General features: G+C 43.7%; 1 protein-coding gene across 1 annotated transcript in view; it reads right to left on the bottom strand.

Moving 5' to 3' along the window:
• Window positions 1-213: 213 nt before the first annotated feature.
• The window catches only part of STPG4 (sperm-tail PG-rich repeat containing 4), a 46,120-nt gene continuing 31,438 nt past the window's right edge, over window positions 214-14,895 (bottom strand). Inside the window, 3 exon segments of the mRNA XM_060606644.3 lie at window positions 214-250; window positions 253-352; window positions 3,506-3,610. Coding sequence (XP_060462627.1) covers window positions 231-250; window positions 253-352; window positions 3,506-3,610 — 225 coding nt within the window. The 3' untranslated portion in view covers window positions 214-230.

Here is a 14,895-nt window from a genome sequence, read left to right as displayed (position 1 = left end):
ATATACCCTTTGACAATAAGCAGAGTGAGCACACAGTTTGTTATTCAAACCAGGACACTTTCGAGAATGAACTGGAAACTGCGCTGGAACTATTCCAGATAAGTGGGCAGGATGGTCACCGGGGCAATCGATTATGTTCTGTAGTCAAACCCTCCTAAAGAACAGACAAAACAGAGTTTTCTGAACATAAGAATTTGCTAAACTCAAAGTAGCTTAGGGTCACAGAGGCTTTATTTTAAAAGCCAATTGTGTTGTTGAAGAAAAGGCTATGTTCTCGACCCATTTTGGCTATGGTCGGTGCCTGCTTGGGGGATTGTGCTGAAGATGTGTACGCTCCCGGGCCTGGGGTTTTCTGGAAACAGAACAAAAGACAAGGCTGATGAGAGAGTGACCCCAAAACTCTGGAGCCACCAGAGCCTAGCTGTGAGCTCAGATGTGGCTGGCAAATCCCCACTGGGGAAAACAAGGGCCACACGGGACTGCATGCAGGCCTGGGGCACCCTTGAAGTGGAGTGTCTCCTTGGCATCTGCTCCTATCAGCGGCCGCCCCTAGGGCTGCAGAGGTGCAGAGAGAAGGGTGGACAAGCAAGCACTGGCCTAGACTTGCGGGGCCGGCGGGCTCACATCCCACCTGCACCTCAAGGCACATTTTGTATCAGAGGGCACTCCACCCAGACTGCTCCTGTCCCTGGGAAAGCCACTGTCCTCCCTTCTAGTGACCTCAGTCTAGTGGTAAGGGGCTGGAGAAAATGGATTCTGAACCTGGGTGATTGACCTCAAAAGCCCAAACTCATGTTTCTGTACAAAGGTCTATGGACACCAGGGTCGGTGGACCCGAGTGTCCAAAGTTTTGTCAAGGGATCTATGAGTTCTAATTTTTAAAATCATATTTTCATTTGGATAAAATTCTTGAAAAGATTGTTTTGCCAATTATTTAAATGAAGCTTCTCCTCCATGGTCATCAAATGCAAATGAATGTCATGTTCATAGACTAAAATAAAGACTTCGATTTCTTAGGTCAGCATTTCCCATGTGGTGCATGTACCTATTCTTGGAGCCCAAAGGAATTTTATCTTGGGTCTGTTGGAGAAGCACCAGTGTCTCTGTGTGTGACTAAGGGAAGGATTTAAAGGCTTGAATTCGAGTCCTAGTCCCACCACCAATGGTTCGGTGCGACCCTGGACCAGGTGCTTCCAGAGCCTCGCCCATCAGATGAGGTAATGAGGCTTGCTGGAGGCCCCCCAGGACAAGACAGCACCACACTAGGCAGGCAGCAAGAGCTCTACACATTAGCTGCCACCACTGTTATTATTCTCTCTTACCATGTTCTTGTCATTTCCATCCTTCTTTGCAGTATGTTATCTCTTTAGGAGACAGGGAGGGTGGAAATAGGATTACTCTGAAAGTGGGACAGAGTGGTCAGCCCAGAGTGGATGAAGTCAGCTGCATGCAGAAGCCACTGTAATGACAGGATGTTTCCCCTGCCAAAAGCGGAGGAGCAGCCTGAAAATCTAATCAAGTCCTGGCCAGACGTCAAAGGAAGCTGAAGCCTTTATTAGTGCTATTAATGAGGAAGTAACATGCATGTGGAGTCCTGGAGAGCCAGCCCACAGAACAGGAGGTTTGTGGGCCTCGGTCTCACAAGGCCATCCCTCAGGAGGCTACTGGTTGTGGTTCTCAGACCTTGAGAACATCCGGCTCCATCCCCCAGTCCTGATTTCACTGTCACCAAGCAAACTTCTGATTATCCTTGGCTTCTATGAAGAGTTTCCTATGTAGGGAGAAACCCCATAGACAAGTGGCCCCAGACATCAGCCCCCTTGCTGGACACTTGTAAATTAATACTACATCTTCCGGGGGCACCTGGGTGGCTCATTCGGTTAAGCGTCCAACTTGGGCTCAGGTCACAATCTCATGGTTCGTGAATTCGAGCTCCACATCAGACTCTGTGCTGACAGTGCAGAGCCTGCTTTGGACCCTCTGTCTCCCTCCCTCTCTGCCCCTCCCCAGCTCTCGGGAGCGCTCTCTTTCTTTCAATAATAAACATTAAAAAAAGGGATGCCTGGGTGGCTCAGTTGGTTAAGTGTCTGACTTCCCCTCAGGTCATGATCTTACAGTTCTTGAGTTCAAGTCCCACATTGGGCTCTGTGCTGACAGCTCAGAGCCTGGAGCCTGCTACAGATTCTGAGTCTCCCTTTCTCTCTCCCCCTCCTCTCCCCTCTCTCTCTCAAAAAAAAAGTAAACATTAAAAAAATACTACATTTTCTGGCTTCTCTATCAGCTTAACTGATAACTGATATGGTTAGCATAACTCCAATTTCCTGATGATGCTCAGCCCTACGAGCTCAGACAAAAATCTGGGTCTGGATCATGGTGATGCCACTAGAGTGTGAGGATCTACAGAAGGTATCCACCACCTCCTGCTGTTAGCCTGTTTTTAATATCACCAGCAGGGACTCCCCAGTATTCCTCCAGATAAAGACCACACTACCCCCCCACCAGACTGGTAGCTCTGGAGCAAGATCCTGAAGACACTGGCCTGGGACACCAACCCTTCCTTGATTCCCCAAGCAGAATTTGAATTTCTGTCTCCACAACCATCTCAAATAAGGCTACATACAAGGAAGTTCTTGAACTTTCAAACTGGGATGCACATTGGGAATAAGACCATGGGAATTAAAATTATCAGTACTTTAAAAAAAAATAACATATCATTCATGTTACGCTTTTGCAATTTTTCGTGGTCTTCTCTAGGCCTCTGAGGCTTGGATACTCCCCAAATGTACTTTCTTTGTGTCAGTGGACTTGAGCCTCTTCCCTGTCTCTCCTGAGTTCTTGGGGGCAGAATGATTGCTCATGCCTTAATGGCCCCCTTTGGTTCAATAATAACATTTCTGGGGGCCGCCTGGGTGGCTCAGTCGGTTGGGCGTCCGACTTTGGCCCAGGTCATGATCTCGCAGTTTGTGGGTTTGAGCCCTGCGTCAGGTTCTGTGCTGACAGCTCAGAGCCTGGAGCCTGCTTGGGATTCTGTGTCTCCCACTTTCTCTGCCCCTCCCCTGCTCACTCTGTCTCTCAAAAATAAATAAACATTAAAACAATAATAATAATAATATAATAATAATGTTTCTGCCCTGAAGCCACACACACAGTCCCAGAAGCCACACACACAAAGAACAGCAGTTCTGGATGGCTGGGGCCAGCCACTGCCTACTGCTTGCCTCAGTTCATTAAACATGTTTTCCCACAGAGCATCCAGGTCAGATCATTGATGGCTAATTACTATGCTGGATGCTGTCGACTGGACCCATAATTCTGCCACAGTCTTTGGATCTGGATGCACTCTGAGCCTGAAACAGGCTGAGGGCTTGCCAGATTTTTGAGCTCTGCCTTAACAAGAAATTGGATACATATATGTACCCTAGAATTGTATATAGCTATAACCTGGCCCCAATGACCCCCCACCCCAGCCACAAAACCTACAACTGTAATCTTTTAGAGTACTTACAGAACGGGTGGACAGGAATCGAGGTACTCTAGACTGAAAACAAGAAGTCACAGAATTTGCTTGAGGTATTTTCAAGTCATAATGACCTGGTCCTGGGCCTTCGTGCTATAGAAGAAAAAAAAGAAAGAATGTTTTAGAATTACTAATATGTTATATTTTATCGCTTTACTTGCCTTCCACAAATAAACATATGAATCACTGTGATATGGTAGAAAAATCCTAGATTGGGGCTTGGAGGATCTCATTAAGGTGTGTCCTGGCACAAGTCATTGTGAGAAGTGGGTGATACCAGCTTCACCTGCTTTACCTGCCTTGTGGATGACTGTGGAGACTAACGATTAAGTGACCTGTGCAAGTGTCCATGTGTCCTGCCCGGGCCCCCCCTCCCCACACTGGCACACCTCCCTCCATACCTGTCCTGACTGGTAATAAGGACTTCCTGCTTTCAGCTGCTAGCTTTATAAAACACCCTTATTCTTTCATACCAATATAATATGTATTATCTCAGTCCAAACAAGTATTCACAGCAGTTCACTGACAGAAGTACAATGCCATAGACATTAACATAAAATGAACACAATTTGTGAAAGACAATCATCCTAATAGAAAAATTAGGAAAAGGCAATTCACAAAGAGGAAATACAATTGTTCAAGTGAGGAAATGGCAGGGGGTGGGGAGAGCTTTAATCTCATTAATAACCAAATAAGTTCTAATTAAAACAATGATGTGATTCCTGTTTGGGGGTCTAAAAAATTCACCAAGAAAGAAGAAAGGCAGAGGGGGATAGGAGAGAGGGAAGAAGAAAAGAAAGAAGAAAGACCCAAAACTTGCATGGACACTCCTATATGCTTCTGGTGCAAGTGTAAATTTGATTAGCCTTTCTGGAGTGCAATTTGGCAAGACACAAAATGGCTTGAAAACATTTATACCTATCCAGAGGGAGATAAAGGAGACTGGTTACCATATTGTTGCAGGAATCCAAAGACAAACGAAGAGTCCTGAGCCCAGATATGGCAGGGAAAATGGAAAGAGCCCACATATCACAGTGGATAAGGTGGACAAGATGTTAACCTCTTATTTTTTTTTCTGGCAATTCACTTTTTCTTTTTTCTCTCCCATTTTCAAATACCTGTACTATCTTACAGAAATGAGTCTTTCTGGCATGAAGTCTTGGATCTGTTCCTAAATAATGCAGGGACTAGAAGTGGGTGTGAGTATACATTGGCCAGGAGCTCCTAATTGTCATATGGGTGCCTGGGGGTTCGATGAAGTATTGTGTCTATGTAGTATATACTTCTAAAGTTTTTACAATATGAAGTTAGAGACAATGTATATTTATAATTCAGACCCAGCAATTCCACTTTTAGGAATTCATCCTAAGAAAACAATTGAGAACGTATGCAAGTATTTGTCTACAAAGACATTCACTATAATGTTGTTTCTAAAAATGGAAAGTTGGAAATAAACTAAATGACCAGCGATGTGTGCCTGACTAAATACATTGTGATTCTTCCATCCAGCTGTCTAGTGATGAACGTCAAGGACACAAAAGCTTCTCTCAAATATTGCTAAGTGCAAATGCAAGCTTAAAAAAAAAAATGTACATAAAAACACAGGGAATGGAATGTCCTAACTGGTAATAAGGACTTCCTGCTTTTCTCCAGGTGGCAGCATGTTACGTAAAAAGAATGTTATTTTTCTCATCTGCATTTTCTAATTTTCCCACAATAGACTTGAGTGCTCTTGAGGTATGAAAAAAAATTATATCTAATGTATAGATAAATGAACATGAAAAATGGGCAAAGGAAACAAAGATAAGATTAACAATAACTCAAGTCTTAGAGTAGAACAGAGAAACGTAGGGTGCTTGGGTGGCTCAGTTGGTTAGGTGTCCAACTCTTGGTTTTGGCTCAGGTCATGATCTCATGGTTTTTGAGTCTGAGCCCCGCATCAGGCTCTGCACTGATGGTACAGAGACTGCTTGGGATTCTCTCTCTCTCTCCCTCTTTCTCTGCCCCTTCAGCAAGTGCTCCCTCTCACTCTCAAAATGAATAAATTAACTTAAAAAAAAAAAAAGAAAAAGAACCGAGAAATGTGTCCTGTAAGATCTTTGTTGTAGGTAAGGCTGGGCCACCAATTAGCCCATCCTATTCAGCAGAACAAGTGCCCAAGTGCAGACCCTCCAAGGATTTAGGAGCAAGGCTTTCCCTTGTTCACTCCCATGGGTGGCAGCTGCCATTCCCTTCTTTTTATCCATGAATGGAGTCTGTTATTAACAGTCAAGCACAAGTCTGATAACCAAGGGACGGATGTGCCTCTAAAATTTTACAACTCATGGCAGAGACATGAGAACAGCAATGTTTTGAAACTGGTGCCTACATGAGACAGAGATCACTACCAGGGTGAGGCTCTCAGTGTGTAGTGACCTCCACACTGCCACTGGAGAAATCTGAGCTGCCATAAAAACCAAAGCATAGAAAGCCAGGGACTCCAACAGGAACAGTCTGTGCCACCTCCGCTTGCTTTGGCCCTAATAAATACAGTACTTTGAAGCCAGAGCGGTAGCTGGGGCAAAAGATGCTAAGTGTGCTACCATTGACTCCATGCTTACAGCAGCCATCTGCAGGATGGCTAAGAAATGCTGCACATGCCCTCTTTCCCCCCAGCCTGATGTGGCTTCCATTTCTAAGCTCCAAATCATGTGCTCTTTGGGAATCCAAGTGCCAGGATTGACAAAGCACTGATATGTGCCTGTGCCATCCAGCAGCCTCCTATATGGGCATGGTCATCTAAGCCAAAGGGCCTAAAAGTTGGGGAGAAAGAAATGACTGCATGCTATTTGCCCCACGTGTCAAATGGAATCTTTTAAGAAGGAACATTAGGGAAGTGGATACAGACCCAAGTTCATATTCCAGAAGCCACAGGAATGGTGTTCTAAGTGAAAAGTAATAGTTGGGCCAAGACCCTGCAATGGGTGGGGAGCAATTCCAGCACAGTCCCCACTTCTGAGGACAATGTGAGTCAGCAGAGCAGGAATGGAGGGAAGGGGACATGGTCCAGGATGGCTCAGAATGTGGGTTGAGAAAACGGATCCACTTCAACAGGACGGTATTTAAAACAAGAACAACACTTGAATGGCGCCCTACTCTTCCTTGAGGCTAGAGATGCTGCTCCCTCATTTACTGCAGATCGATGAGCATGACCCAGAGCTTTAATTCACAATATGTAGGACGCATGGGTGAAGGGCAGCACCCAGGTTCATGAAGCAGCACTAAGCAACTCTCACACAGATCAGATGAACTACCTCTTCAACTTTGTTTTTGCCAGGTCCATGGTTTGACAATTCTGGGTTTCCTGAAGCTACACCTTTCAAAGACCACTGACATTTGGTGTCAAAGGAGAACAGAACTGTCACCTTCCTAGAACCCCAGTACCTGCTGCCAAAATAAACTATAGGAAACCTTTCATAGTTACCCATTCTCCTGCTTTGAGGCATGATTACATTTCAACCCTCCTGACGATATCTTTCTCTTCCCTTTGAAAAAGTAATTGAGTTTCTACTCAAGGGCAACGTTAACCAATGGGAGCTATAGGGATACTATCTTCAACCTTGAAGGAGTTTATCCAGGGAGGGATTCCTTTTATCCCAAAAGGTAGTGAGGAGCTCAAATGGTGCTGAGTGAGGACTGAGCTAACTGCCTGGCTTCAAGACTCTACACCAGGCCACGTTGTATCCAGCCTGTGCTAGCTAAGTGTGATCTCAGTGGGCCAAGGGATGGTACCAAGGGCGGCTGCTTTCCACTTACTGTAAAGGGCTCAGAATGGATGGCCCCTACTGACTTTTCTGGAGTGCTCCTCGGACTGTCACACCATGAAGAGCTTCCTAATGGGCAGTAACTCTCAGTACCATTATAGGCTTTTGGTGAGCCCTGCCATGCCTCCTCTGAACATATTTCTCTGGGGCTGGGAGAGTGAGACTGGCTAATCTATGCCACACTGCTCTGGAATTAAAAGGTATTACCACTCTGGGACATGCCAGAGCAGCAAAATTCCAGGTATCTCTGAAAGACTGTGTGAAGGTAAATGAAATTATCCCTGGGGCGCCTGGGTGGCGCAGTCGGTTAAGCGTCCGACTTCAGCCAGGTCACGATCTCGCGGTCCGTGAGTTCGAGCCCCGCGTCAGGCTCTGGGCTGATGGCTCGGAGCCTGGAGCCTGTTTCAGATTCTGTGTCTCCCTCTCTCTCTGCCCCTCCCCCGTTCATGCTCTGTCTCTCTCTGTCCCAAAAATAAATAAAAAAAAAAAAAAAAAAAAAAAAACGTTGAAATTATCCCAAACTAATATGTGTTGAACTGTGATCCTCTCAAAATTCACAAACCCTATAAATTTGTACCATGTTGAACTGGGTTGAACGGTATCCCCCTCCCCCCAAAATTCACAGAACTGTGAACCACTAGTACCTCAGAATGTGGCCCTCTATGGAAATAGGTCCTTGCAGGTGTAATTATGAGGTCATCAGAATGGGCCCTAAACCTATATGAATGCTATCCTTTATTAAAAGGGGAATTTTGGGCACAGAGACATGGACACCGGTAAAACATACAACAATGAAGGCAGAGACCTACAAACCAAGGGAAGCCAAAGATTGCTGGAACACCACCAGAAGCTAGGAGAGAGGCACAGAACAGATTTTCCCTCACAGCACTCAGAAGGAGCCAACACTGCCACCACCTTGATCTTGGACTTCCTCTAGGACTGGGAGACAATACATTTCTGTTGTTTAAGTCACTCAGCTTGTAGTATTTTGTTATGGCAACCCTAGCAAATGAATATGTAAGTGTTCAGCTCATTTCTTCTTTCACAGTGCACCACACAGTGTGCTGAGAGTTGGGTATACAGTGGTATATGACTGTCTCCCAATATCCATTCTAACCTTAGTATAGAACATTTTTTAACTGGTCACATGTCTACCCAGACTAAAGACTAAATTTCCCAGCTTCCCCTGAAGCTACATGTGACCATTAATTTCTAGTTAACAGGACAGAGGTAAGGAGATATGTACAAATTCCAGAGCATCCTTATGGAGAGGGAAGCTTGTCCAGCTTCCCTGCCTTCCTGCCTGCTAACAGGTCCCACTGAGAGTTCTTGGCTCTCTGGGACCATGGAAATGAAAGCCATGCTTAGCCAAGGAGCATGCAGAAATATGATACTGCAGAACTGCCCTACCCCAGCCCTAAGCTGTCCACTGCAGGAAATTTACACAAGACAGAAGTAGGTGCTTGTCTCATTTATAATATTGCTGTTGGGGGTCTCAATATTTCTGTTGGCAGCAGAACTCAGTCTTAATTGACAAAATGGACATGTGCCCTCAAAAACAAACACATAGACCAATGGAATAGAATAGAGACCCCAGAACTGGACCCACAAATGTGTGGCCAACTAATCTTTGACAAAGCAGGAAAGAGTATCCAGTCGAAAAAAGACAGTCTCTTTAACAAATGGTGCTGGGAGAACTGGACAGCATTCTTTCATGCAGAAGGATGAAACTGGACCACTTTCTTACACCATATACAAAAATAAACTCAAAATGGATGAAAGACCTGAATGTGAGACAGGGGGAGAGGGGAAAGTGGGTGATGGGCATGGAGGACGGCACTTGTAGGGATGAGCACTGGGTGTTGTATGGAAACCAACTTGACAATCAATTATATTAAAAATAAAAAAAGATGGACATGTGCCCTACTCTCATGGGGCTTACATTCTAGCAGGGAATATATGCTGTACAAAAAAAATATGACAAGTGTGTGGCATATGACACAAAGGGGCATACAGGATGCTATGGGAGAGCATGTAAGAAGGTAAACTGATCTGGCCTGAGGGGCTTGAAAAACCCTTAAGGAAGCACAAAGGAGCTAGGACCTAAAGAACAAGGAGGGGGTGAAGTCTGCAGGCAAAGAGGCTGGAGGAAGGATCTACACAGAAGCAATAATAGGAAAGGTTAGGGAAAGCCATCCAGTGAGGAAGATGCCATTCATTCTAATTCACTGCATTACAGAAATAAAATAAAATGTGCATACGCTCCTGTGGAAGAAAAATATATATAATATAATATAATATAATATAATATAATATAATATAATATATCTAATATATCATATATAATGTATCATACACACACACACACACACACACACACACACACACACAAAGTTAGGGACCTGAAATCCAACTTTCTCAAGACAGTTACCACTTTGGTGTTTTTCACATGTGTACAAACGCTAAGAATGGTTTTACAATTTAACTGCAGATGTAAGATGTTAAATGTCACCCTTGTATTTCCAATCTCTGCAAGGCGTCTGCCGCTGGTTTCCACATTCCAGGGCACCTCTCCAGGTGGCTGTGCAGCAGGCTCCACTGCTGCCCACCGCGAGCTCCCCCAGACCCTCACCACTGCTCATCCCTGCACCATCTATAGCTCATGTACCCACTCTCATCCAATGCTCACAACAGCCTCGCAGGGGACACGCCATCCCCTCCGTGTAACAGATGAGAACGTGAGGATGGGTAGGCCTAGAAACTAATGCTTCAGCAGCTTAGTTGTGGGAGCCAGAGCCAGTTTTCACTGCTGGGAGGTATCAGTGTTTAGTTCTAAACTATTTGTCTTTAAAATCACAAAGCTAGGGGGCACCTGGGTGGCTCAGTCAGTTGAGCGTCTGACTTGTGATTTCTGCTCAGGTCATGATCCCAGGGTCATGGGATTGAGCCCCAGGTCAAGCTCTGTGCTGAGCATGGAGCTGCTTGAGATATTCTCTCTCTCTCTCTCTCTCTCTCTCTCTCTCTCTCTCTCTCTCCCCCCCTCTGTCCCTCTCCCCTGCTCATTCTCTCTCTCTAAGATAAAAAATAAAAATAAAATCACAAAGCTAAAGGGGACCTAGAAAGAGCACATAGTGTATTCCCACTGATCCTAGGCACAACTTTCAATGAATCATACTTGAAGAGAGACAAGGTCAGAAATCAAATTTATGGCCCCAAATGTCTATCTATACACATGTGAAACACAAGTAATAAGCAACATAAACTGAAATTATTTGATGGGGTAGTAAAATTTGGTGACATGGGTATAATAGCTGGAATACATTGCTCAAAAAAGAAAACAGGAGTGCCTGGGTGCCTCAGCTAGTGAAGCATCTGACTCTTGATTTCTGCTCAGGTCATGAGCTCAGAGCTCTGTGTTGACAACATGGAACCTGCTTGGGATCCTCCCTCTCCCTCTCTCTCTGCCCCACCCCTGCTCGAGAAGAAAGGAAGAAAAGGAAAGGGAGGAAAGGAAAGGAAAGGAAAGGAAAGAAAGAAAGAAAGAAAGAAAGAAAGAAAGAAAGAAAGAAAGAAAGAAAGAAAGAAAGAAACAGGTGGCCCTGCAAGGAGAGTAGAATCCTGTGTGGAGACAGGCACAGAGAGAAGCTGGAGTTGCCCCTCTGGGAACTCAGGAGGAGGCATGTGGCTGAGTGTATTCAACTCAGGAAATTCTAGAATTCTGTGTTGGTCTACAAGTTCACAGGAAAAGAAGGGAGACATGTTTGCTGTTGAGTACAGCAGAAGCCAAACTATCAGGGCCAAAAGTTATTCACATTTGCGAAATTCAGAATTGACCGCACCTCTGAAGTGTAGCTTGGTACTGTTTATTTCTGCAGAAAGAGAGGAACCGTGACAGTCTAGGTTTCCTGATGGGGGCCATGTGGGCAGGCAACGCAGAGTGATCACAAACCTGCCCACCACAAAAGTGCAACTTTTACAGGAAGGCACGTTCCAGGAACCACCAGGCAACTCAGCATTGCTGCAGGTGTTCACTGGCCCATCCTCCCTTTTCTAGATGACCCGGCGGGGGCCCCACCAACATTAGAAATCTAAGGCGGTGGGGGGGGGGGGGGGGGGCGGGGCGGTGCCTGGGTAGCTCAGTCAGTTAAGCATCCCCTAATTCGGCTCAGGTCATGATCCCCCAGTTCACCAGCTCCAGCCCTGCATTGGGCTCTGTGCTGACAGATCCAAGCCTGGAGCCTGCTTCGGATTCTGTGTCTCCCTCTCTCTCTCTGCTGCTCCTCCACTCGTGCTTGCTCTCTCTCTCTTGCTCTCTCTCTCTCTCTCTCAAAAATAAACATTAAATTTTTTTTTTTAATTTAAGAAAAAAATCAAGGCATACTTACGCACAGGAACTTCAGGTCTAGCTGGCAACTCCTGGTCACAGCGATTGGTCCGGGGCAGACATGTGACTATCACCTAGCCAATCCAAAAACCCTGCATTTTCACACTCAGGTGGTCAGGCAGGCAGGTGTGCACCTGAAAGTGCTCCTGGCCCCTCCTGCCCAGCCCGTAAACAGCGTGCCCACAAGCCAGAGAAAGGTAAATCGGTGGCAAACGTCCCAGAGGCTGTGTGCGCCAATAAATTCCGTCTCTCTTTTTATGTTTTAATTTCTGCTTACGCTCTTTCAGAATGGGCTTCTGTTACTTGCAACTGAAAAAAATCCTACTGATTATATACTTTTTCCTGTTCCCAGTCAAGATATTGTTATAAGAAAGAAGAGCAGGACATATCCAAAACAGGGATTTATGACTCTGCTGGAAAAGTTGCATGATTTTTTTAAAAAGAAAAACTGCCAGGCTATCTTTTAATAAAAAAAAAAATCCTTGTACATCTGTAGCTATATTTCAAAGGTTATATTTCTCCAAAAATGTTACCTAGAAGTGAACTCGTCTTTGAGGAGATTGAGCCTTTAATCATCTTTCAGATTCCATTCAAGCAGAAATCAATTTGTGTTTGGCTTGATTCAATCTGACTATGTTTACTAATTATTTTTCTGTTCCTTGTGGAGTTTTAAAGTATCAGCTTAGTTTTTAATTGAACTAATTTCGTAAATCAGAAACAGCTGGAATGATTCAGCATTCTGTTATAGCCCTAGTTTCAATGCACAGAGTATGCCACAGACCCACTATCCCCCTTTCAAACTGCTCTGAAATGTGACTACAGCAGACAAATCATATAACACTCATTCATATGTGCACACACTCTTTCCTGTTTACCTAATCCTTTCCTTATTCTTTATAGGCTTGTCAGGTTTTAAGAAATACAGAAACATCTTGAAATATTTGTGACATCAAATAAAAGTAACTCATTTTCGTTGACATTGTAAGATTTTATTTCCTACTGTCAGGAAAGGTGTGCACATCTCATTTTTCACTTTATATACAACCGTGAGAATTAGTAACTTTAAAGAATCTGCTCAGCAAATTACTGGAAGCTCCAAATCGTATGAATGATTGAGTCCTAATTAAGTAGTCGTTAAGTGGCACTATTTTTATTTAAGTAACAAAATATTTTTGGGGCACCTGGGTGGCTCAGTCAATTGAGCGTCCGACTTGAACTCAGATCATGATCTCACAGTTCGTGAGTTCAAGCGCCACATCAGGTTCTGTGCTGACAGCTCAGAGCCTGAAGCCTACTTCGGATTCTGTGTTCCATCTTTCTCTGCCTCTCCCTCTCTCTCCCTCTTCCTCAAAAATAAACATTAAAAAAAATTTTAAGTAGCAAAATTATTTTTATGTTGACCAATTTGATGGCTCTTTTCCTCAAACACTACTTCTTTTCTGACTTCTAAAAAATTACATTTTGAAAAATTATAAAAACAATGCAAAAGAAAGGAAGTAAACAACCACCCTAAATCATGGCACCTCAGCATAGCCAAAAAGCATTTTGGTGCATTTCCTTTTTTTTTTTTTTATACACATAATTTTTCTTCCATTATTTTAATCATAGTATACATACCGATTTATATATTGTATTTTCCCCCTACACATTAGATCATAAACACTTTTGATGCTATTTTATGATTTTAACAATAATTGTTTTAATGGCTATAAAATATTCCTTTGAGTAGGTATATAATATTCTTTTAAAATTATTTCCCTTCTGGGGCACCTGGGTGGCTCAGTTGGTTAGGCATCTGACTTCACCTCAGGTCATGATCCATGAGTTGGAGCTCCGTGTCAGACTCTGTGCTGACAGCTTAGAGCCTGGAGCCTGCTTCCAATTCTGTGTCTCCCTCTCTCTGCTCCTCCCCTGCTTGCACCCTCTCTCTCTCTCTCTCTCTCTCTCTCTCTCTCTCTCAAAAATAAATAAACATTAAAAAAATTATGTCCCTCCTGCTGGATGTTAAGTTGCTACTGTTATCTTGCTATTATAAGTAATCCCTTCATGGTATCTTTATACAGATGATATTTCTGTATATAAGACTATTACTTTAAGAGAACTTACTCAAGATGGAATCAACAGCCTACAAGATACATACTGCCAACCTGCCTTTCAAGGGGTTGTATTAGTCGATGCTACCACCAGCAATAAACAAGAGAAGCACTGGGTCTGTATGATCCACATGCCAAGTAGATACTAGGGAAAAAAGACTTAGAAAAATAATATCTTCCTTAGTCTTCTTTACCCCAATGGGCATATTAAATAAAGTCATCAGTGGCCCCTATATGTTCTAAGAAGTTGTGCAGAATCTCTGAAATCCAAATGTGGGAAGACAGCCCACATTTGGAAACACATTCAAGAGGGAACAAAACTCATGAAATTTTTTGGTGAATCAAGAGTTTTATTTGGGCCATTTATGAAAGCAATTAAATCAATTAAAGGGTAGGGTGAGGGGAGGAGAAACCACAAATGACAAGTTTTACTTTGTCCAATTCCCTTGGATAAGAATGACCAAGATTTCTTGTAGTTTTCTCCTCTTCTTAAAAAAAACCACTATGAGGTGACTGTATCTTTAGGTCTTGGAATTTGTGAGGGTTTGTCATTATTATCAAGGTGCTCAAAGGCAGCAGAAGTTGCCAGTACAATTCTTTTTATGGTGCAAAAAGGCCCTTTTTCCTATGACAGACCATGTCTCCTGGCATTGATCCCAAAATGCTCACATAAATCTTCTTCTCATAGTCTTTACTATAGACAAAACAATTGTGCTGATCCATAAGCAATTATTATTTCAACAATAACAGAAATAGCCAATAAGTATACAACCTTACATTGGTTGCTTGATCTAAAGATTAAAAACCGTTTCCCAACCCGACAAATCCCTTACCAACTGCTTCCCCTGAGAGCTACCTACACTTTGGGGACAAAATGTAAGTCACCAACCGAATCACTGATACAAACAAGAAGGCTGTGTTTTTTAACAAGTCAGAACAGCTCCTCCACACTGAGAGGCCTTCAGGGGCAAATGATCCTAGAGGATTTTCAAATCCAACGTCAATGTACTTTCTACAACTAAAAAATCATGTAGTATTGGCTAGACATTCGCATGGTCATCTACTTGTCTTTTAATTGGCTGCTCCTGGAGATTTTAG

This window comes from Panthera onca, chromosome A3 (assembly GCF_046562875.1).
Source record: "Panthera onca isolate mPanOnc1 chromosome A3, mPanOnc1 haplotype 2, whole genome shotgun sequence".
NCBI lineage: Eukaryota > Metazoa > Chordata > Mammalia > Carnivora > Felidae > Panthera > Panthera onca.
This window is presented reverse-complemented; position numbering and strand designations above follow the sequence as displayed.